The sequence below is a fragment of the Microtus oregoni genome, unplaced genomic scaffold (assembly GCF_018167655.1).
Source record: "Microtus oregoni isolate MIOR12 unplaced genomic scaffold, Mior012 000079F_ref0000094, whole genome shotgun sequence".
NCBI classification, from domain to species: Eukaryota; Metazoa; Chordata; class Mammalia; order Rodentia; family Cricetidae; genus Microtus; species Microtus oregoni.
This window is the reverse complement of record NW_024544537.1, coordinates 499148-523707: the sequence shown is the minus strand read 5'-3', so window position 1 is coordinate 523707 and position 24560 is coordinate 499148. Positions and strand designations below refer to the sequence as shown.

Here is a 24560-nt window from a genome sequence, read left to right as displayed (position 1 = left end):
AACCTAGTTAACAATTTTAGTTTACATAAGCATTTATATTATGTAAAAATAAACCATAACCACACACTGTAGGTTTATATACATAATAAAACATAAGATTTATTTTAATAAACCAAGATTTTGATTATTAGTCTTTGGGTGATACTTTCTATAATCACCACTGTGAAAAGGAACTTAATGTAGATATCTTTAGTAAACTTATAAATCTCTTAGTTAATATAGTCTAATCTTAATAAAAATCTTACAGTTCACATTTTTATATTTTATTTTGAAAAAATCAAATGAATTTTATGTTACCTATTATATAATTGAAATTTGTTTTGGAAGGAAATCCTCATCAAAATCTCTATATATATTATTAAAGGATTATGAAACATTGAATATTCTCAAAGGTATCATTTTCATAGGTGATAAGATGTTAGAGTATTCAAATTTATAAGATTGTATGCCTTTATCAGTCCTTAAGACATGATTAAAATAATGAAATTTGAATCTGCACATGTGTTTTAATTGTACATACCAAAATAAGAGTTTTAGCACATATCAAAACCTAATTTAAAAAGAGAACTGAAGTCACCAGAGGGTGTTAAAACCTTGGACACAACAATATATGAAAACAACCAAATTTATACAAAACAAATATCATCGCATATGACACAAGTACGTGAAATTAGGTGCACCCAGTCACAAAAAATATTACAAAACAGAACATATTTGCTTAAGTTGAAAAAGCTGAGTTACACAAAAGATCAAAAGGTGAAGTTTGTACTAGAGATATGGCACTTCTCTCTCTTTATTTCTCTCTTTATGAATTGCTGAGGAAGGAAAATTGTTTTTTATTGTGTCCTGGACTGCTTTCTAGCAGGTAATCTTAGGTCAAAAACTCATGCTAAGTCTCACCTGGTGATTCATTCACAACACATAAATTAAAAGAAACAAATTAAAAGCAGAAAGCAAAGATTCAATTCATTCAAATTGGGAAGAGGAGGATGATAAAGATATTTCATAAATTCAAATCTTTCTTCATTGTACTAAAGTGAGAACAAAACTTGAATGGGGAGCCACATATATGAACATCCATGCGTTCCAGGTCAAGGAGCGGTTATACCCACCATTGACTCATTAGTACCTGACTTTTAATCTATGTAAAGTGACTTGAGAAGTATTTGCTAGAACTATTTGAAATCTCTTTCACATAAGGAAAATAACCCCTCTGACTGGTTCTCTTCTTTTCCCCAAAATGGAATACCTGGAAAAACCCCATTAGCCTTATTGGCCCATTTTGTGTATATACCTTTTTAGAATCTATATATGCCAGACCTGTTACATGAGGTAGCAGGAATCAGGTTTTATGAAGATATTCTTCAGAAAATCAGTGTGGTACTATACAGAACCAGTAGCAGACCATGAAGAACTAGGTAATGTCTATTTTGACATTAGTGACACTCAGACAGTCAATGGGTTTCATGTTAGGAAAAGCAAAAGCAAAGGAAAATAGAATTAAGTCTAGAAGGATTGGTCCTTCAAATGACAGACAGGGAAACTCCCCAACAATGCTTGAAGATGGGTTTCAGCATAAATGCTCAGGAATGCTGTGGTGGGAACACAGACCTAACTGCACTTGGCTATCTTTTATTGTCTGAAGTGTCCTCCTAAACTTTAAGGACCTCCTCTCAGGCCAAACAAAGATTTGGGGCTTTAAGGCTGAAAAAATTTTAAGAGTGATTTGAATTGTAAAGACACTGTAATATAAGTAAGAGAGTTAAAAGGAGAAAACAGTTGCACAAGGAAAACAGTAAGACACGAAAGACATAAAGAAACAAGGAAAGAGAAAGAGATGAGCTATTTTAGAATTTATCCGTATGATATCAAATCAATAAAATTTTTATTTATTTATTTATTTTAGCATTCCTTTTAGCACATATATTTTATGTGTTAAAGCACTTTCTTTTTAGAATGAATTATTTATATATGTTATTTTTGTTAACAAATATTACACATTTTAATTAAATAAGGCTCCTCTTCGTGATTTATTTTTAAAACATTGCATAGAATTTCAAAAGGGTGCACAATAAGCCACTTTATAGGTAGTTATCTGTATATCTTCTTTCCCCTGAAATACTTGCAAGTTAATAATTATCACACTTAAAGCTATACTAGAATCTGATGGGAATTTATCTTCAAACATCCAAATACTTCCCATATTTTGGACATTTGGTTCATATACACATGCATGTATGTATACGTGTATGTATGAACATATGCATTTTTTTCTTCTCTCCAGAAAAGTGACCTGTATACTAGAGATAAGGAATGTTTTGGGGATCAGTATATGAGCTGCTTGTTGAATTAACATTGTAAGATTTTATGTTCCAATCTCTTTCTCCCACTGGGCTTTGGGATTATACTGTCTGCTTACCCAAACATGAGGGGCCCTAAGACACTGGTGACAAATCCCTCAAATATGCATTCCAGGGCAAGCAAATAATGTTCCTTCTGACCCAGTAATGGGGTGTATTTGTTTGGATTCTCTATGCAGCCATTGCACAGTGTGTGATGTTTTGCCTCTGTTCTTTTGGATGGGAGGGAGAAAGCAATTTCTCTTCCTTTAGTGCTTTAATCATCAGATGCTCCTAAAATTCCTAAGCTAAAGACTTGGCATGGTCACAAGAATGATTTAAAATAAACTGGAAATGGACATGGGGTAGGTCTGCAGCTGGACTGGAATACTATGGCTTCAGATTACCTCACACTACAAAGTATTGTCTGCTCTCTCAGGTAGCAACAGTGTCCCCCACATGCACAAGCTCTCAAACTGTCTGGACTGCAGTCTCTACATTTACACTTGGTTTCTCCAGCCCTGTTCTCTTCAAGTGACAGAGGTTGTGTAATGAATGGAGATAACTTGAAACTCTGACTGCCATGTATATAAGATATTCCCCTTCTGCTGTATCATGGCTGCAATTTACAATCAGTATTTTTATGTCCTTGTTATAGACATAAAGAAGATATGAGAAGAGACTTTTGACACCTTTACTCTACAGTTTTATGCTGGGATAATGAAAAACAGATAGACTTTTCTGTCCCTGTGATACTAAATTATATTGTCCTTTCAGGCCCTGCCCAGGTATCCCTGACTTGCCTCCTGGTGAACCTCTACTTCTTCCCTCTTTGAGTGTATGTTAAATGTTAAGGATGCTCGACTGTCTTCATACACATGTGTAGAGGATAGACATGAAATTGATGTCTTACTAAGTACTTCTCTGCTTCTTTGTTAGACAGAGTATCCCACTATATTATCTCTCACTATTTTGGTTAGTAAGGATGTCCAGCTAAGCCAAAGGGTATGTGTCAATGCAGATTTCTCTCCTGCCCACCAGTTATCGAACAAACACTCAAAGACTTATAGTAATTATAAAACTTTGCCCTGTGGCTCAGGCAAATTACAAACTAGTTCTTACTTAGAAATGAACCCATTTCTACTATTTGATATTTTACCTCAAGGCTTGTGGTTCCTTACCTTACATGTTGCTTTTCCATAGTGCTGCTGGTGCCCTCCTGACTCCACCTTCCTTCTCTCTGTATAATTGCTTGGATTTCCTGCCTGGCTCTATTCTGTCTGGATATTGGTCAGTCAGCACATTTACTACAGAAAGGTCATAAAACATATTCATAAATTTCAGAAGGGCATCCCACAACGATGAAGCACTGAGCTTCAAGGTCCCATCGCAGGACCTGGTTTTCAAGAAGAGTGCTAATGGACTGAATTCAGGTGCTCATTCTTGGGTCACATGATATGTACCATCTAAGTCATCTCAGTAGTGAAGGTCCCATCCTTATGGTAAGGTATGCTCTCTGCATGAGCCTTGTGTCTCCCGCACACACACTAGGCAGAAGGAAGTAAAGATATTTCCTGTCTATATACCAGAAATAAATCTGTGAAAAAAATCAAGGCTTTACAATTGGTTGTTCATGACAGGAAAGAAAAGAATGTTTACCATTAAAAGAATCAATAGGACTAATGAATTTAATTGAGGTGCCATGAGACACAAGCCTAGAACCAAGCCTTGAACTGTGCAGTTCACCTAAAGTGGAAACTGACTGAGATCTCTGCCTTGTGTCCCAGATGGTGACAACAGAGAGGATTAGGTCTGCCACTCACCAATATGAGATGCAAGTTCACTCTTTTTTACCAAACCAAATCTTGACATAATCTGGCAGGCTTCCTCTTTTCTTTTCATATGAAGTGTGTTTACATATCTCCTGTCTTGTTTGTGCTAATAAGGGATTTGTATAGGAATTTATTTGGTCATTAATGTTCTTCAATTTTTTTCCTTGGAGGAAAATTCTGGCACAACTGTTTTAGGGACCCCCCTCTCTCACTAACTTTCATTTATTGAAAATATTCTTCTCTCATACAATATATCCTGACTACAGTTTTCCCTCCCTTCACTACTCCCAGCTGTATCCACCATTCTCCCCCAGATCCACTCCCCTCTGTTTCCTCTTCAGAAAAAAGAAGAATTCCAAGGTATGACAGCCAAATAGAACAAAACAGGATATAATAACATCAAGCAAACAGTCATTACATATATGCAAAGGACCTCACACATATCTATACAGATTCTGTGCTTACTACTCCAGTATCTGTTGGCCCATATGAGCTCTGCTTAACTGATTTTCTGGGTCATGTTCTCCTATTGTCTTCCATCCTCTTTGAATGCTATCTTTCCTCCAATCCCCAGAGTTCCCCAGTCTCTCAGGGGTGAAACCCTATGGAGACCACCAAATTAGTCAGTCACTCTGCAAATATCTGGCTGTGGGTCTCTGAAACTGCTCCCATCTGGTGACAAAGGAGTCCGCTCTGATGATACTGGTCATGAAAGTGGCATGAGACTTTGCTCCACAGGCTCCAGAAATAGAAACCTGGCCATCAACCCAGACACAAACCCCAGACCTACACTCTATCCTGTCTGCAAATTGTGCTTGTGCAATGGTGGCCAACTACTCTTTGATTTGGCATGAGGCACACACTATGAGAGGGAGCCTGTATGGGTAGGAACTGGAAACTGGACAGCCCAGAGACCTGTGGTAGAATGAAACATGACTGAAACAAAACACAATGAAATGATTTCTAATAATATTCTTCTATACCCTGACTTTATCTGAGACCTTCGGTGTCATTCCAACAGCCTCAAATCTAAGACACTCTCTAGTTAGAAGTGAAATTTGCCTTGTTGTAGTTCACCTGCCAAGAGTTCCCAGGGTGAGTTATAGTGGAAGAAGTATGTGGGTGGGAAATTTTCAGGTTTCTGATATAAAGTAGAAAGCTAGCCCATGTGAACCTGAGACAGAACATGTTTCCGGGGTTCCTCAAAACCTTGTGATGTCCCAGACTGAAGTGAACATGATTCACTATTACCATATATATGATTTTACAGTTCTTTCCGTTATTCCCCTTATTTACATTTGAGACTTGAGACTTGTCATTTACACTTGTTGACTCTTCTTAGGCAGTAATACAGGCGTGCTCACGCACGCACATATACACATACACACACACTGTTTAGTTGGGCAATATATACACTCACAAACACACTCGCTTCAGTTAGGCAGTTTTATGCACACACACACACAAACACACTCTGTTCAATAAGGTAGTGTTACACACACACACACACACACACACACAAACACACCAAGCATACAAACATACACCACACAAACACACACACGTACAGACACATAGACAGTCTACTAAATAGAGCCGATTCCTATCAATCCAAGAAGATCCTACCACTAAGATGAACTTTTCTACATAGAAGAATAAGTTCAACCTGACAGTTTTCATGGCCTCTCTGAGGTTGAGAGATGAGGGTTTTCCTGGGTGTAGCAGCATTTCATTTGTATTTTAATAAATTAAGGTGCCTGAAGTTCAGATGGTAAAACGGTCACACTGGCCAGTCTTACAGACCAGGCCACAGCAACACTTTAAACCCACTCTTGCTGCCATAGGAACTGGGTGGTGCATGACTTTAATCTCAGTAGTGCACACCTTCCAACCCAGACCTAAAGAGGATTATAGAATGTGGAGACAGCTCTCAGTTACATCTCATTATGAGATTCCTAGAGGCAGGATTGTCATTTCAGACTGAGGTGACGGTAAGAGTCAGGGGATGACTGCATTCCTTTTTGGTCATCAAGTCGAACCCTAATGTCTTCCCCTGAGCTTTAATTATACATGCTTTATAAAAAAACCTTTTGGGCATAAATTGACAAAAAAGACATTTGTCTGAGAATTTTTAGCTACCATGCCAGGACAGAGCTTGGATTGGAATTCCAGCTCTAGGAATTCAGAGGAAGCACTAGGATTTCCAGGTCCCATTGAGTTGGCTTAGCTTCCTCTCCTGAGGAGCCCATTCTTTATGCCACCCCTGAGGCAGACACAGGCGTTCCCCTGTTCCTCCTGGAGTTTCCTGTGGGTCCTACAGACCTGCGTGTTGCCCCTAGCCCTGTATGCTTAAGGCTACCTTTCATAGACAGTAGTTTCTCTCTTAAAAGTTCCCATAGCTGATCAGTCCCAACAAAACACATAAGCTTATATCCGTTAAAAACTGTTTGGCCTCATTAGCTCAGTCTTATTTCTAATTAGCTCTTATAACTTAAATTAACCCATAATTTTTATCAATGTTAAGTAACACAGCTTGGTACCTGTTCCAATGCAAAATTTCATCATGCTTCATCTCCATCTGGGTGGAACTGCAGAAGGGGCCTCTTCTCTTCCCAGAATAATTCTTTTTATTTATTTATTTTTATTGAGAAAAGGAAAAAAAGTTTAAGCCTCCTCCCAGCCTCCCATTTCCCTCACCTTCCTCCCACCCTTCTCCCCCTCCCCACACTCCTCTCCCCCTCCCCACACTCCTCTCCCCCTCCCTCTCCAGTCCAAAGAGCAGTCAGGGATCCCTGCCCTGTGGAAAGTCCACGGTCCTCCCCACTCCGTCCATGTCTAGGATGGTGAACATCCAAACTGGCTTGGCTCCCACAAAGCCAGAACATGAAGTAGGATCAAAACCCCGTGCCATGGTCCTTGGCTTCTCATCAGCCCTCTTTGTTTGCCATGATCAGAGAGTCCGGTTTTATCCCATGCTTTTTCAGACCCAGTCCAGCTGGCCTTGGTGAGCCCCCAATAGATCAGCCCCACTGTCTCAGTGGATGGGTGCACCCCTCGTGGTCCTGACTTCCGTGCTCATCTTCTCCCTCCTTCCGCTCCTCATTTGGACCTTGGGAGCTCAGTCCAGTGCTCCAGTGTGGGTCTCTGTCTCTATCTCCATCCATCACCAGATGAAGGTTCTATGGTGATATGCAAGATATTCGTCAGTATTGCTATAGGATAGGGTCATTTCAGGTTCCCAATCCTCAGCTGCCCAAGGAACTAACTGGGGACATCGCCTTGGGCTCCTGGGAACCACTCTAGGTTCAAGTCTCTTGCCAACCCTAAGGTGGCTCCCTTAAATAAGAATTGTGCTTCCATGCTCCCCTATCCAACCTGCCTTTACCCCAATCATCCTGTTTCCCCAAGTTCCCCGCATCATCCCCTTCTCACTTTTCTCTCCCCACCTCCCCTTACCCCCATCCCACCCCACCCCCAAGATCCCAATTTTCTCCCTGGCAATTTTGTCTACTTCCCATAGCCAAGAGGATAACTATATGTTTTTCCTTGGGTTCACCTTCTTATTTAGCTTCTTTAGGTTCACCAATTGTAGACTCCGTGACCCTTTTTTATGGCTAGAAACCAATTACGAGTGAGTACATCCCATGTTCATCTTTTTGGGTCTGGGTTATCTCACTCAGGATAGTGTTTTCTATTTCCATCCATTTGCATGCAAAATTTGAGAAGTCATTGTTTTTTACCGCAGCGTAGTACTCTAATTTGTATATATTCCACACTTTCTTCATTGATTCTTCCATTGAAGGACATCTAGGTTGTTTCCAGGTTCTGGCTATTACAAATAATACTGCTATGAACATAGTTGAACAAATGCTTTTGTCATATGATAGGGCATCTCTTGGGTATATTCCCAAGAGTGGTATTGCTGGGTCCAGGAGAAGGTTGATCCCAAATTTCCTGAGAAACCACCACACTGATTTCCAAAGTGGTTGCACAAGATTGCATTCCCATCAGCAATGGATGAGGGTACCCCTTGCTCCACAGACTCTCCAGCAAAGGCTATCATTGGTGTTTTTGATTTTAGCCATTCTGACAGGTGTAAGATGATATCTCAAAGTTGTTTTGATTTGCATTTCCCTGATCGCTAAGGAGGTTGAGCATGACCCTAAGTGTCTTTTGGCCATTTGAACTTCTTCTGTTGAGAATTCTCTGTTCAGTTCCGTGCCCCATTTTTTAAATGGGTTAATTAGCATTTTAAAGTCCAGTTTCTTGAGTTCTCTATATATTTTGGAGATCAGACCTTTGTCTGTTGCGGGGTTGGTGAAGATCTTCTCCCAGTCAGTGGGTTGCCTTTGTGTCTTAGTGACAGTGTCCTTTGCTTTACAGAAGCTTCTCAGTTTAAGTAGGTCCCATTTATTCAATGTTGCCCTTAATGTCTGTGCTGCTGGAGTTATACCTAGGAAGCAATCTCCTGTGCTTATCTATTGTAGGGTACTTCCCACTTTCTCTTCTATCAGGTTCAGTGTGTTTGGACTGATATTGAGGTCTTTAATCCATTTGGACTTGAGTTTTGTGCATGGTGATAGATATGGGTCTATTTTCATTCTTCTACAGGTTGACATCCAGTTGTGCCAGCACCATTTGTTGAAGATGCTTTCTTTCTGCCATTGTATAAGTTTAGCTCCTTTATTGAAAATGAGGTGTTCATAAGTTTGTGGGTTAGGATCTGGGTCTTCTATACGATTCCATTGGTCAACTTCTCTGTTTTTATGCCAGTACCACACTGTTTTCATTACTGTAGCTCTGTAATAGAGTTTGAAGTCAGGGATGGTAATGCCTTCAGAAGATCCTTTATTGTATAGGATTGTTTTGGCTATCCTGGGTTTTTTGTTTTTCCATATAAAGTTGATTATTGTCCTCTCCAGATCTGTGAAGAATTTTGATGGGACCTTGATGGGGATTGCATTGAATCTATAAATTGCCTTTGGTAGAATTGCCATTTTTACTATGTTGATCCTCCTAATCCAAGAGCAAGGGAGTTCCTTCCATTTTCTGATATCCTCTTCAATTTCTTTCTTCAATGCCTTAAAGTTCTTGTCAAATAGATCTTTCATTTCCTTGGTTAGAGTTACCCCAAGATATTTTATGCTGTTTGTGGCTATCTTGAAAGCTGAAGCTTCTCTGATTTCCCTCTCTGCTTCCATATCCTTTGTGTATAAGAGGGCGACTGATTTTTTGGAGTTGATCTTGTGTCCTGCCACATTACTAAAGCTGTTTATCAGCTGTAAAAGTTCTTTGGTGGAGTTTTGGGGGTCGCTTATGTACACTATCATATCATCTGCAAATAACGAAAGTTTAACTTCTTCCTTTCCAATTCGAATCCCCTTGATCCCCTTATGTTGTCTTATTGCTATTGCTAGAACTTCAAGCCCTATATTGAAGAGGTATGGCGAGAGTGGACAGCCTTGTCGTGTTCCTGAGTTAAACAGGATGGCTTTGAGTTTCTCTCCATTTAATTTGATGTTAGCTGTCGGCTTGCTGTAAATAGCTTTTATTATATTTAGGTATGACCCTTGTATCCCTAATCTCTCCAATACTTTTATCATAAAGGGATGTTGAATATTGTCAAATGCTTTTTCAGCATCTAATGAAATGATCATATGGTTTTTTCTTTCAGTTTGTTCATATGATTGATTACATTGATAGATTTTCGTATGTTGAACCAGCCCTGCATCTCTGGAATGAAGCCTACTTGATCATAATGGGTAATTTTTCTAACGTTTTCTTGGATACGGTTTGCCAGTATTTTGTTGAGGATTTTTGCGACGATATTCATGAGTGAGATTGGCCTGTAATTCTCTTTCTTGGTTGAGTCTTTGTGTGGTTTTGGTATCAGAGTGACTGTAGCTTCATAAAAAGAATTTGGCAATGACTCTTCTGTTTCTATATTTTGAAATACATTAAGGATTATAGGTATTAGTTCTTCTTGGAAGTTCTGGTAGAATTCCGCATTGAAACCATCTGGACCTGGGCTTTTTTTGGTAGGGAGGTTTTTGATAACAGCTTCTAATTCTTCACGACTAACAGGTGTATTTAGATAGTTTACCTGGTCCTGGTTTAACTTTGGTATATGGTATTTATCTAAAAAAGTGTCCATTTCTTTTGCATTTTCCAGTTTTGTGGCATACAGGCTTTTGTAGTAAGATCTAACTATTCTCTGAATTTCCTCTGTGTCTGTGGTTATGTCCCCCTTTTCATTTCTGATCCTATTAATTTGCATATTCTCTCTCTGCCTTTTGATTAGTTTGGATAGGGGTTTATCAATCTTGTTGATTTTCTCCAGGAACCAACTTTTTGTTTCATTGATTCTTTGGATTGTTTTCTGTGTTTCTATTTTGTTGATTTCAGCCCTCAGTTTGATTATTTCCAGTCTTCTACTCCTCCTAGGTGAGTCTGCTTCTTTTTTTTCTAGAGCTTTCAGGTGGACTGTTAAGTCTCCAATGTGTGCTTTTTCTGTTTTCTTTAATTGGGCATTTAGTGCTATGAAATTTCCTCTTAGGACTGCTTTCATAGTGTCCCATAAGTCTGAGTAGGTTGTTTCTTTATTTTCATTGAATTCAAGGACGACTTTAATTTCTTTCTTTATTTCTTCCTTGATCCAGGTGTGGTTCAGTAGTTGACTGTTCAGTTTCCATGAGTTTGTAGACTTTCTGGGGGTAGCATCGTTGTTGAATTCTAACTTTAATCCATGGTGATCTGATAAGACACAGGAGGTTACGAATTTTTTTTTTTGTAACTGTGAAAGTTTGCTTTGTTATCAAGTATGTGGTCAATTTTCGAGAAGGTTCCATGAGCTGCAGAGAAAAATGTATATTCTTTCCTGTTTGGGTGGAATGTTCTATAGATGTCTGTTAAGTCCATTTGATTCATTACCTCCATTAATTCTCTTATTTCTCTGTTATGTTTCTGTCTGATTGACCTGTCCATTGGTGAGAGAGGAGTGTTGAAGTCTCCTACTATTAGTGTGTGCAGTTTGATGGCAGCCTTGAATTTTAGTAATGTTTCTTTTATGTACGTGGGTGCTTTTATCTTAGGGGCATAGATATTCAGGATTGAGACTTCATCCTGATGAATTGTTCCTGTTATGAGTATAAAATGTCCCTCTCCATCTCTTCTGATTGATTTAAGTTTGAAGTCAACTTTGTTAGAAATTAGTATGGCCACACCTGCTTGTTACTTAGGTCCATTTGCTTGATAAACCTTTTCCAACCCCCTTACTCTGAGTAGGTGCCTGTCTTTGTGGTTGAGGTGTGTTTCTTGTAAACAGCAGAATGTTGGATCCTGTTTTCGTATCCAATCTCTTAGCCTGTGCCTTTTTATAGGTGAGTTGAGTCCATTGACATTAAGTGATATTAATGACCAGTGGTTGTTAACTCCGGTCACTTTTTTTAGTAGTAGAGTTTGTGTGTTTCCCTTCTTTGAGTTGTGCTGGTGAAGGGTCTCTAAATGTTTGAGTTATTGTGGTCATTGTTGGATTCCTTGGTTTGTGATTTTCCTTCTCTTACTTTCTGTAAGGCTGGATTTGTGGCTACGTATTGTTTTAATTTGTTTTTATCCTGGAAAATTTTGTTTTCTCCATTTATATTGAATGAAAGCTTGACTGGGTATAGTAGTCTGGGCTTGCATCCGTGTTCTCTTAGTTTCTGCAGTACATCTACCCAGGACCTTCTGGCCTCCATTGTTTCCATAGAGAAGTCATGTGTAAGTCTGATAGGTTCACCTTTATAAGTAACTTGGCCTTTTTCCTTTGCAGCTCTTAATATTCTTTCTTTATTCTGTATGTTTTGTGTTTTAATTATTATATGGCGAGGAGATGGTTTTTTTGTTCCAGTCCATTTTGTGTTCTGTATGCTTCTTGAACCTTCAAAGGAATATCTTTCTTTAGGTTGGGAAAGTTCTCTTCTATAATTTTATTAAATATATTTTCTGGACTGTTGAGCTGTACTTCTTCTCCTTCTTCTATCCCAATTATTCTTAGGTTTGGTCTTTTTATTGTGTCCCATATCCTGAATGTTTTGTGATGAGAATTTGTTGGTTTTGCTGTTTTCTTTGATCAGTGTGTTTATTTTCTCTCTGGTATCTTCTGTGTCTGAAATTCATTCTTCTATCTCTTGTAATCTGTTGGTAATACTTGTCTCTGTAGTTCCTGCTTATTTACCCAGATTTTCCATCTCCATCCTTCCCTCAGTTTGTGTTTTCTTCATTGCTTCCATTTCATTCTTCAAGTCTTGAACCGTTTCCCTTACCTGTTTGATTGCTTTTTCTTGTTTCTCTCGGTTTTCTTGGGTATCTTTGAGCGATTTATTCATTTATTCTACCTTTTTGTCTGTGATCTCCAATTGTTTATGGCAGTTTTTCACCTCCTGTTTAAGGTCTTCTATTATTTTCATATAATTCACTTTTGAGTCAAATTCTTCTAATTCTTCTAGAGTAGAGTATACAATTCTTCTTATTTCGGGATCCCTGGATTCTGGTGATGTCATGTTGCCTTTCAGGTTGTTGGAGGAATTCTTGCATTGGTGCCTTCCCATCTCTTCCTTCAAATGGAGCCAGGAGAGGCCTGGTATCTTGGTCCAGTCTTTGCTGTGACTGACTCTCTGGGTGTATCTCTTCAGTGTAGAAGCAGGAACCGTCCCGTCCAGATGGAACTCCTCAGCACCAAAACACAGACGCCTGGTTGCCCAATGATCTGCAGACAAAAGAGAGAACTTGGGGGGCAGGGCAGGGACGAGTAGAACACAGACACCCTGCCGCAAAAGCTGAAGGTTTGCGTGCTCCCTTTCGGGTGTCCTTGAGGCCTGCCCGGTAGGCAGGCACTCACCTCTCTGGGTGGGTAGCCTTAGTGTAGGAGCAGAAAACTGTTCCTGAGCAAAGGACCTAGCAGAAAACGCAGGATTGGGGGGGTCGTTTGTAAGAAAGACAGCCCTGCAGAAAGAGCTGGGGGAGGGGGTTTGTGCTCTCTTCCTGGACAATCTGTCCCTGGATAGCACACACTCACCCGTCCAGATGGAACTCCTCAGCACCTAAACATGGATGCCTGGTAGTCCAATGACCCGCGGACAAAAGGGAGAACTTGGGGGGCAGGGCGGGGACGAGTAGAACACAGGACACCCTGCCTCAAAAGCTGAAGGTTTGCGTGCTCCCTTTCGGGGGTCCTTGAGGCCTGCCAGGTAGGCAGGCACTCACCGCTCTGGGTGGGTAGCCTTAGTGTAGGAGCAGAAAATTGTTCCTGTGCAAAGGACCTAGCAGAAAACGCAGGAGGGGGGGGGTCGTGTGTAAGAAAGACAGCCCTGCAGAAAGAGCTGGGGGAGGGGGGTTTGTGCTCTCTTCCGGGACAATCTGCCCCTGGATAGCACACACTCACCAGTCCAGATGGAACTCCTCAGCACTTAAACAGGGCCGCCTGGTAGCCCAATGATCCAGGGGCAAAAGGAAAAGCGGGGCAGGCAGGGCGAGATCCAGGAGAACACAGGCACCCCTGGAGCACAAGCTCCCCAGAATAATTCTTGCTTGCTCACCCTGCCTATACTTCCCCTTGGCTACTGGTCAAGCAGCATTTTATTAAACTATTGCAAGTATCAAATCTTTAGTGGGTAGAAGAACTTCATCCCTCAGCACAAAGGGCTCTAAAACCCCTTGGGATTTGTGTGGGTATAGGTGTATGCCTTGTGAGTGTAGGTGCATGAAGAGGCCAGAAGAGGACATAGATCACCTAGAGCTGGAGGCAGTGCAACCAATTAAGACACGTTTAATAATATTTAAAATAAAACTGATATAAGAGTCACATTGTGCTTAAACATAAGAGGAATGCAGAAGTGTCGTCTCTAAATCTCATGCTTAATCTAAATTCTTTCACTTACTTGCCATGTAAATATGGGAACAGGTAGATTTTTTAACTCTTGGTAACCATTGAGAAGTGATTTTGTCAAGTTCTTTTTCATATAATGGGGATACATGTGTACGGTACAAAGAATCTGTGCTTAAATAGATGTTATACTAACTTATCAGAAAGTGTCATTTATTAATGTGAGCATTTTAATCTAATTCATTATTATCCTTATTTCTCTTAACGTTTTCCCTAAAAGATTTTACAGAAAGTGTTGTATTCCAGGCCATGAACAAAAAGGGAAAACAAGACCTTCATACTTGAAGATAACTAGTAATGGATACAGAAAAATATATTTTGTTGAAGAAGACATCACCCATTTTATTGTTTCTTTAGGAAGTAGAGATCTTATTCCATTCTGTCCAATAATGAAAGTTTATTAGAGAATCTATCATTACATATTCCAGACTTCTTGCTTCTATTATCAAACATGCCAAGTACACAAGGTAAGAGCTTTACAAGAGTAGGTATTCAGTGCATGTTGGTTAAAGCATGAACCTTTAATATAAGGGATCTCTTTCTCAGCTAATTTATCACACATATTTTAATATCAGAAACAAAAGTCAGTATGTATACCTACAGCAATGACAAGAAAATAAGGACTAAAACACACTTCACTGAAAAGACTAACACTTTTGAATATTTTTCTTTCATATTTCACACCATTTTCTTAATCTAATTCCATAGTATCTTATGAACATCACCAAATCCTTAGAACATTTCAAATTGTAAACCGTATTCCAAATAAATCCAAAAAATTTGAGCTCCCAACTTGGTAAAGAACAGTGAAGGAACTGGCTTTAAAACTTATCTGTGTACATTTAACCCCAAGTTAAAACTTTGCTAAAAGTCCTCCAAAAGATTATCAACAGCTTAATTGAAAAAGGTGAAAAGACATTTTCAATCATAAAGCAGAGGCTACCTTATACCTCACTTGCTAGTAGGACGACTTAACTTGGTCTTAGTACGTTCCTTGGCCTTGCCTTTAGTGCCAGACTTAGCTGCAGCTGCAGCCTGGACTTCTTCTTCCTCTTTAATCAAATCCTGCTCAGAACGATATAAGCAAACCCCAGGCAAGGCTTTACTGACCTTGGCTAAAAAGTCCATCACCTTTATCTCGGTTGCTTCACCATAGGCCCTCGGACCCCACAGGAACTCATAGGATGGAGGATCACTGTTAGGAACCTGACGGTATTCTATGTATTCTTCCTGCACTAGCTCCTCAGTGATAAGCTTCCTGATATCCCCAAAGAAGACTTGTATGATCACATCATAGACTCCTAATGTATTGAGGAAATACCAGACATCCTCCTCGGAAGCACAATACTTATTTAGGTAGATCACACTGAGGAGAGCAATCAGAATGCCCCTGGTAGGAACACCTATCTCATTGATCCTACTTCCATCATCCTCAAAATCTAGCTTGCTCACAAGCTCATATGCTTGACCATGTGGCAGGATTTCTTTCAGCTCAAGGCCAAACACCACATCCAATCGATAGGAGGCTTTCTTGAGAATCTCGGGGAAGTGTTCCTTGAACCTTTTGTTGATAACTTTGAGCATCTCTCCCCTCCTCATGGGCTGCTGCAAGTTGTATTTGTAGAGCATGTACTCCATCAGCATTCCCGTCTTCCTTGTCATAAGATCCATCTGCATGCTTCTAGTGGAGAGTAGAGCCCCGGAGGAATGCTCATTTCCATCTCCTTGGCCCTGCTCACCATTATTAGACCTTCCATGGGTCACTCCCTGGCTGGCAGTGCTGCTGGATGCTGAGCTTTCAGACTGCTGTGGGAAGTCAGCAGTAGAAGTGCTTGGCTTAGCATCTCCTGAAGCTTGATCAGAGCCAGCAGGTGACTCTGCTTTCTCTGCCTCCTTTGCTTGAGCATCCTTGAGCACCTGGCACCTTTTCTCTCGAGCACGGGCCTTACTCTTCTGTCCCCTTGGCATGATGGCTGGCGTCAGGGACAGCAGGACAGAGTCTTGGTAGTAGAACAGGGACCTGAGATACCTGAATCAGGAAAATAACGTACTATGAGCACTTTGAGCATGTTGAGAACACTCAGGCTTTCAGCAATTCTTTCCCCTCCTTGTCTCACACATTATAATGACATCAGTGTTCTAAGCACTCTCTGTATTCCTCACCTATGGTCACCTTATATATACTGTGAGGTAAAGGATAGCTGCCTTTCTCTGGTGTTTGAACACTCTCAATTCTACTCACATCAAGTACTAGGCTGCTGTAATGTTTCACAGAATCCAGGAGTGAGGAATCCCAAAGGAGACTTGAACTTTATTGACAACACCAATTCACATAACATGAAGGTGAAATCTCACGAGGCCATACCCTTACATGAAGCACTGTAGACACTGGCTGTTACAAGAGGGAGATTCAGTCTTCTGTAGGCATAATCGCTCAGTCCTAAAACCATATACATATAAGCAACACTAAATGGATATATTAGGCTATATTTACGTCTTTATATAATAAGTGTATGTGTTTATATTATTTATTACTTACACTATTGATATTTTTAAATAAAACAATATATAAAATATATGTATTTATATATTGTCACATATGTAACAATATTAATTATAAAATGGACCGTGGATTTGAGACAACAAGGAGAAGAATGGATTGGGATGGAGAGAGAAGACGGGAACTGAATAAATATAGTGCACACAAGTTAAATAAAAAGTCAATGCAAAAATAATCACAGTACTCAGGAAGTACGGGTAGGAGGACTTTCATCATGTAAAAGGCATCCTGGTCTAAATTTTGAATTCTGGAGAAACCAGTGGTATATATATATATAAAAAAAAAAACCTGACTTTAAAAAAAGGAGAAAGACCAAAAAGCATGATGTGCCCTGGGAGAAAACACATACACAAGATGTAATGTTTATGCTGAAATTCACAATGCTAACCTTTACTGTCTTGTGCTGACAATGTCCTGGGAACAGAGCCTGTGGCTAGTTACGGCTGGTGTACATGTCCAAGTCACACTATAGAGCCTGACTTACAGTGGCCCCATTATTTTGGAAGTGATTCGCTCACTTCCATATAACTTCACTGATGTTAGGTACTGGAAACCAAGGCTAAAGTGGGCCTATAGGAGACCAAGCCTGTCCCTTCTCCGAGAACAGGCTCAGCGGAGCACAGAGGGCTGTCACACTTCCAGCTCCTAATTCAGGACATTTTAAATATCCCTGTGCTATGTGTTAGCTTTCAGTTTTCCTTCAGCTAGGAAGTGAGTATCCTGCTAGACATTTGAAGCTGACCCTGTTTCTTTGTCCGCACTCATTTGGTGCAGTTATGGGAACTGCTGTAAATTTCCCGACATGCACACCTTGAAAGCGGATCATACTCTTTCCAGCTTCCCTCAACCACTGCTGTATTTCCTCTCTTCCTTTACTGCTCATCCTTGTCAATTTCTCATTATCTTCTTACTTCTCCCTAACAGTACAGGAGAGTATTGACAGGAGACTTTAACTGCTTCATTTCATTTATTTAATGTTGTCTGCTTTTGCAGGCTTTTCCACTTTACCTAGGTCTTCAGGAATGCTATACAAACCCCATACATTAGCTGTGCTCTCTGTCTATTCTTTCATTTCTGATCCTTTCCTTCTTTTTTTTGAAAGGATTTCTGCCTCCTCCCATCCTCCCATTTCCCTCCTAGTCCCTACACTCCTCTCCCCCTCCCTCCTCCTTTCCCCCTCCCTCTCCAGTCCTAAGAGCAGTCAGGGTTCCCTGCCCTGTGGGAAGTCCAAGGTCCTCCCCCATCCATCCAGGTCTAGGAAGGTGAGCATCCAAACTGGCTTTCTCTGTGTAATAGCCCTAGTAGTCCTGGAACCTGGAACATGCTTTGTAGAACCAGGTTGGCTTCAAACTCACAGATATCCCGCTGCTGCTGTCTCCCAAATGCTGGAATTTGTGCCATCACCTCTGGGCTTCACTTCTGATTTTTAAGAGTAGTTTGGGAGAATATAAAAGTGAGGTGCATTAGCATCTTAACCTCTGTGAACAACTGTTTCCTTCTCTTTTACTCTGATAATAGTTTCCCTATATTTTGGCCTTAAATTATCAAACTGTGATTACTTTCAGATGGACTATGAGAATATTGACTGATAAAAATTAAGTACATATGTATGTTGATATAGAGTTACTGAGTGATCTTATAGTTATTATTAGGGGTTAAGATTGGAATTAAAAAGACTTGGTTTCCCTCGGCTGGCTATCAAGGGAAATCGGGAACACTTGGGAAATAAAGCTGTCATAGTTTGTGAAAAAAAAGTGAGGTGCATCTCTGTGAGTTCAAGGTCAGCGAGCTAGTTTCAGGACAGCTAGGACTGCTAAACAGAGAAACGTTCCCTTGAAAAAAACAAAGAAAAAAAGCGTTCAGATAGGTGGGTGGTTACTGCGCACCCTTTGGTCCCTCCCAGCTGTCTGGAGGCACAGGCAGGTGAGTCTCTGTGCATTCCAGTTCCACCTCGATAACAGAGTGAGTTTCAGGAGAGGCTTCAAAGCTACAGAGAAATCCTATCTCAAAAAGAAAGAAAGAAAGAAAGAAAGAAAGAAAGAAAGAAAGAAAGAAAGAAAGAAAGAAAGAAAGAAAGAAAGAAATCCTCTAGTTATCTCTGGAATAGAGTTCCTTCTTACTGCCATACACTAGGCATGACTGCCCAGGTTAGGATTCCTCTGTCTCCCAGGGGATGTTCTTGCTAACCCAAGTTAGGCTTCCCCCTGAGTACCAAGGGATGGGCATGCCTAGCAGAGTTAGGAGTGCCTCTGACTCCCACGGGATGGGAGTGGCTAACCAAAGACTCTGGGTATCTTTTGCACATGGCACTTCCTCTGACCAGCCCCAGGAAGGCATGGCTATCTTAAACCTCAATGTAGCTCTTACTTTTGGCTCCCTGATACCTCCTACCTTCCCATGTTGGACATGACCAACCCCATGCCTTTCGCGTGTTTTTCCGAGACATGGGTTTTAAGCGCTATCACAGCATTTAAGAATAAGTAGAGAGCCTAGAGGTGATTTCCCAAAAGTTTAATCCTAGCACTTGGGAGGCACAGGCAGGCAAATCTCTGTGAGTACGAGGCAAGCTTGGTCTCCGAGAGCTGGTTCCAGGACAGCCTCCAAAGCTACAGAGAAACACTGTCTCTAAGAAAAAAAAAAAAAAACCCACAACAGTACAGAGATAGCGATAGCGGAGTTGGTTCTTCATTCCACTGAACACTAACTACCGATTTTCCTGGTGATGAAGTCAGATAGACTTCCTTTACAATGGGGCACTTTAGAGCCCAGGACTGGGACAGCTCATGGTGGACTAGAATTCATTTCAAGGGTTTTGCCTTACCATTTAGAATTCAAAAGCTCGCTTTAATTGTAACCTACGAAGCCACCATTTTCAGAATCGGAGTTACCTTCTAAGAGCAGGGGTGGGGGGGGTGTCCCCGTTTCCTCTCAGAAACATACAAAGCTACAAGACACCTCATATTTTCCCAGGGCAAGCCTGAGTGAGAGCTAACACAGCTCCTGTGATTATTCCAGACACATTCCCCCTTGGTACACATTCATGGTCCTTACCTTGACTGCAGACCTCTCTGAGAAATCTCCGGCAGTGCGGCCTGAGCAGCAGAGGCAGCTTCGGTGCTGGGGGCACTAAGACCCAGCTCCTCCCCTCTTCACAGGAAGTGAGGTAAACCATATCCGGTCAGGGGCGGGCTCTGAAGAGTGACAGCAGGGAGGAGTTACTATGGAAGCCGACTGCTGTGGAGAAAATTTAGTGGAGAATCTGGTTTCCTTACTGTACTTCCCTAAGACACTTAGCCTTCCTTCTGCCTACACTTTTCTTGGGCTATTTCGTGCAGAGTTTAAAACCTGAACATCTGAAGACCCTACTTAATTCATGCTCCACCCACCTCACCATGATTCCATCTGGCCATATACCACCTTAACCTGCCTCCCTCTCTCTCTCATATTGTGAGTCCTGCCCAGGTTGCAATCAAATCTTCTTCTATTTAGAGCTCAATTCTCAGCTTTCAGCCACACTCTCGTGCTTTCCAGGAACTCCACTCCACCACCACCATTCTGGTGGGTGGGGGTAATAAAGGACACAAGGGCACAACTTCTGTCTAGCCAGTCTCACCTAGGTACAGTGAAGCTCGTGCTTCTTCTATAAGTTCTTGTTAGCTATATTAGTTTTGGGGCATTTGGAATTTAAAAAAAACAAAGCATCAGAGTAAGAATTCTACAGAACAAAACTGTATTTTCCTTTAATTCCTAATCATGAGTACAATGTAACTATTAAATCTAAGAATAATTTTTCTTTTATTTCTTCATATTTCTGTCCCTCTCTTATCACAAATGTTCTCAGTAGGTTCAAGAGAGGCTATATGGCACATCTCTATCCTCTGCGGACTCCTAGGTATGATATTAATTGGGGGCAGGTGTTTGAAATATTTCATGTTGATTATATATTTTCAGTAATAATTCATGCAAAGACAACATTTTTCTCTTACGTCTTAAATTCATTGGGAAATGGGCATCATAAGGTAGGGGTTTAAAATTAAGACATGGCCTGCAAAGCACATTTTTATGTTTAAGGAAAATGACCGATAGACAGGACAGCTTGTTTCCATTAAGCCAAGAGAATGGAAAGTTTAGTTCAAGCCTAAACTATACAATATTTTCAATATCAGCTCATTTGAGATCACCTTATCTAGATCAAACCCCTAAACAATTAAAATTACATTAAATAAAAAATTAGAAAGCTGAAGGACCAGAGAGATATTTCAACAATTAAGATGCATTTTCTGTTCTTCAGAAGATCTGGGTTTAGTTCCCAGTATCCACATGCGACATACCTTTAGGGGAATCTGAGACCCTCTTCTGACCTCCAAGGGCACTGCATGCACACAGTGCATTTAACACATATGCAGGCAAAATACTTGTACATGTAAAAATTAAAAAATAGAATACATTGTCGAGGGAATAAGATTGTTTATTCTGGATCCATTTTGAGTGTCCATGGCCTGAGAATACAGACTTGGGTTACCCCAAATTCCATGTTCCAGTGTGGAAGAGGTATACTAAGTTTTTATAGAACAAAGAAAGTCACAAATCAAGGCAAGTTTAAAATGCATTACAGAAAATATCATATAGGCAGACGCAAACAGATGGGAGAGGCTTCCCCAGGGTCTCAGGATGCTATCTGATAACATTCTTAGATTTGGCTTAGTGAAATCTGGTGGTCTGTTAGTTAATAAATTTGAAAAGGTTTCAATCAGTCACAAGATGCAAGTTCAGATACAGACAGTGGCAAGGAATGGCTGCTCAGGAGAAAGAAACTTGTCCACGAAAAGGTAGTTAGCCTCTGGCCCTGCAACATTCCAGAGTACTGAAATTTTAATCAGCTAATCATTCTCCACAGGCAATTTTATTTGTGAATTAATCTTTTCCAGTCAGATACTCTTTCATTTCAATTTTCATTCCTGGTTCTCCCTATAGCTCTAGGAACATGATTTGTGCATTCCGGGGCCACATGTAGTTTATTAAATATTATAAGGTCTCATGTAGCTAGGAAGGCTGATTCCTAGGATGTGGTGTAGTTGAAGTTGAGTAGAGGACTGGAAAACAGGCTCCAGGAGAGAGGTCTAGCTGGTATAGGCCTTTAAGGAAGAAAGTCTTGGAACATATCAAAACCATTATCCATTATGTAACATATCTGAATTATTTTTACATCCTCTGTATCTGATGTAACATTTGCATGTAACATAAAATCACTACACTTAAAATTAAGTAATAAAGAACACAGTTTATCTGAATGAAGTGAAAGTTAACAGATGAACACAATATCTAAATAAACTAACATTTACATATATTTTAAATGATTAACTACAGAGTTCTCTTTGTATTTATAGTTATTTCTATTCAATGAACTTTCTTCTTTACATTTACATGGTAGAAATCAACTTTCAGGCAAGTGGTGGTGGTGCCTGCCTTTAATCCCAGCATTTAGGATGTAAAGGCAAATGGATCTCCACGAGTTGAAGGTCAGGCTAGTGTACAGAGCAAATGCCAGAACAGACTCAAAAGCTACACAGAGAAATCCTGTCTCAAAAATACCAAAAAAATAAAATAAAAAATAGCTTAATTAATTTTTAAATCATGGTTCATTGTACCACAGAGAATTTTATATACTAATCAAATATAGAATCATTAGTGTTTAAGATATTAAACATCATAAATATTGTGGAATTAGACATTGAGGTCTTTTATATAATTTGTAGAATCCTATTTATAATGTATAAATAAGAATTAACCAAAATCTTTGAGTAACTCTAGTTAGAGAAAATATATTTAAAGTTTAATTTGAAAATTTGAAATTTTTCTTTCATCTAAATTATACTGAATAATAAGAATATATATTATATGCATACATTTATAAAGACAATGATAAACTTGCATATTTCAAACATTTGCTTTTTATAAGGTAGGAGTTTAGGGTAAGCAAACAGTTATAACAAAGAAAGATTTGATCAAACGAAACTTCATGATACTTTCATTTATAACTCATTAAAATCAAGACTTTTATTATTTTATCATCTATAAATATACAGAGTAAATTATTACTCTAAAATATTATAAATATTTTTAAAAATCTAATTACAAATTTATTCAATAACTATAAAAGCTGAGAAATAGGTTCACAACTGTCAGTGGTGTTGAAGATGCGTATCGAGCATTTTCCGTGTCCACATGAATGTGCTCCTAGATGATATGAGAAAGTTCACCACCTCCTAAGAATGAAGAAGTACTTGGAGACAATCCTGGCCCTTAAATCAGAATGGGGACTTTGATGTGATATCCCGTTTTTCCCTTTTAGTTGACGAGATCATCTTCTGTTCTCCTTTGAAGAAACTCTATAACTAACTTTGAACTTTCACTATCATGGTTAAAAGTCTTTTATGATACTGTGTGTTGTTTATCTAAAAGACCAATTTTTTTGCAAATATTTGTCCAGTAGAACAAGTTTTACAATCATTATGCAATTTATTAGGCATATTTTAAGTAACTATCGCTCTCTAAACAGACTATGTTTTATGATCAAAGAAATGACTGTCAATCCAAACAGCAAAAGCTTTGTCCAATAGGAAAATATTTTTAAAAATTAAAATTTGATAAGAGGTTTTAAATGTTCATTTACTGAAAGAACATTAAGAACAGATCAATACTTAAGAAAATATTGTTAACTGGGCAGTGGCAGTGCACACCTTTAATCCTGGTACTAGGGAGGCAAGGCAGGTGGATCATTGTGAATTTGAGCTTAGCATAATCTAGCGAGTTTCAGGACAGCCAGGCTACACAGAGAAAGCCTGTCTTAAAAACAAAAAAAAAAAAAGTAATGTTGTAGAAAATCAAGCATTATATATAGGGTATTGACATTTAAAGTTTTAACCTACATATATTTTTAAATTAGTTACAGCTATAATTGAAAAAACCTTTTTACAACATACTTTAACCGTAACATTTTAACTGCTATTACAATGATTAGAAAACAACTTTAATGTGGTGATTTTAATTGAAAGCTCAATTGATTACATCTAAAACACAGTAGACATATGGTATCTTAGGTAACACTTACAAACTTAGGTAAAGTGTATTAACAGATTTTGTTTACTTAGCCAATTTTAAATTACTTAATACAAATTTAAGTTTCTATAGTATATACTCTGAATATTTTATAAAAAGCATTTACTTTTTTACAACTGTTTATAAAACATCAAAGGTCAGATAAGGCATGTAGAGCTGGATAGAGTTAGCTATTTATTCCTATCATTATAATATTTAACTAAGAAAAAGATTAATGATTAAGAAATACATAACTATGGAGTAACACATTAAAATGATCTGTAAACTCTAAGATAAGATGACTATGAAAGCCTCAAAGTAGGTTTTAAAATAAAATTTAAATTTATTTAGGGCTTTCTCTTCCATAGGCCTCAGTAAAATATGACTCTTGAAAAACTTGTTTATTTGTTTGTTTTTCAAGAGGCGGTAGGGATTTTATTAGAATCCTTAAAATATTTAAAATGTTAATGTTCATATATACATTAAGTTAAATATTTTTTTAATCTTTGGAATCAAGAGTTTAGTATCTCAAAGGAAGGCAATGGTCTGATAGGAAAAACTTTCCCAGGAGTAAGAGTAATCATATCTTAAAGTTAACTTATACCCTCAAGCAAAAGAGTCCATGGTGTAGAACCGGAATCAGGATAAGGATTTAAGAGATTACATATTGACCAGTACTATATCATTATGGACATCTTGGCCTTAAAAGCAGGTTTAATTTTTTAGATTAGAAAAATTCATGTGAGGTGCTCCGGGTTCTAGCCACTCCGCCACCCACACTGTCGCCTTGGCCGCTGCCCTCGCTCGCC

General features: G+C 39.2%; 1 protein-coding gene across 1 annotated transcript; it reads right to left on the bottom strand.

Annotated features, from left to right (window-relative positions):
• Window positions 1–15044: 15044 nt before the first annotated feature.
• Window positions 15045–19825, bottom strand: LOC121441589 (melanoma-associated antigen B2-like). The gene is made up of 3 exons (XM_041642806.1): window positions 19705–19825; window positions 19045–19111; window positions 15045–16122 (listed from the first exon to the last, which is right to left on the bottom strand). The coding sequence occupies exons 1-3, from the start codon at window positions 19823–19825 to the stop codon at window positions 15045–15047; spliced, it is 1266 nt and encodes a 421-aa protein (XP_041498740.1).
• Between the last annotated feature and the right edge of the window lie 4735 nt (window positions 19826–24560).

Bases quoted from the DNA above. Each gene is read 5' to 3' on its own strand.
- LOC121441589 (XM_041642806.1), bottom strand. From the start codon at position 19,825: ATGGTTTACCTCACTTCCTGTGAAGAGGGGAGGAGCTGGGTCTTAGTG. The intron at 19,112-19,704 runs GTAAGGACCATG...ATGCTGTGATAG, and splicing joins CAGAGAGGTCTGCAGTCAAG to CGCTTAAAACCCATGTCTCG. The intron at 16,123-19,044 runs GTAGGAGGTATC...TTCCTGATTCAG, and splicing joins GTCATGTCCAACATGGGAAG to GTATCTCAGGTCCCTGTTCT.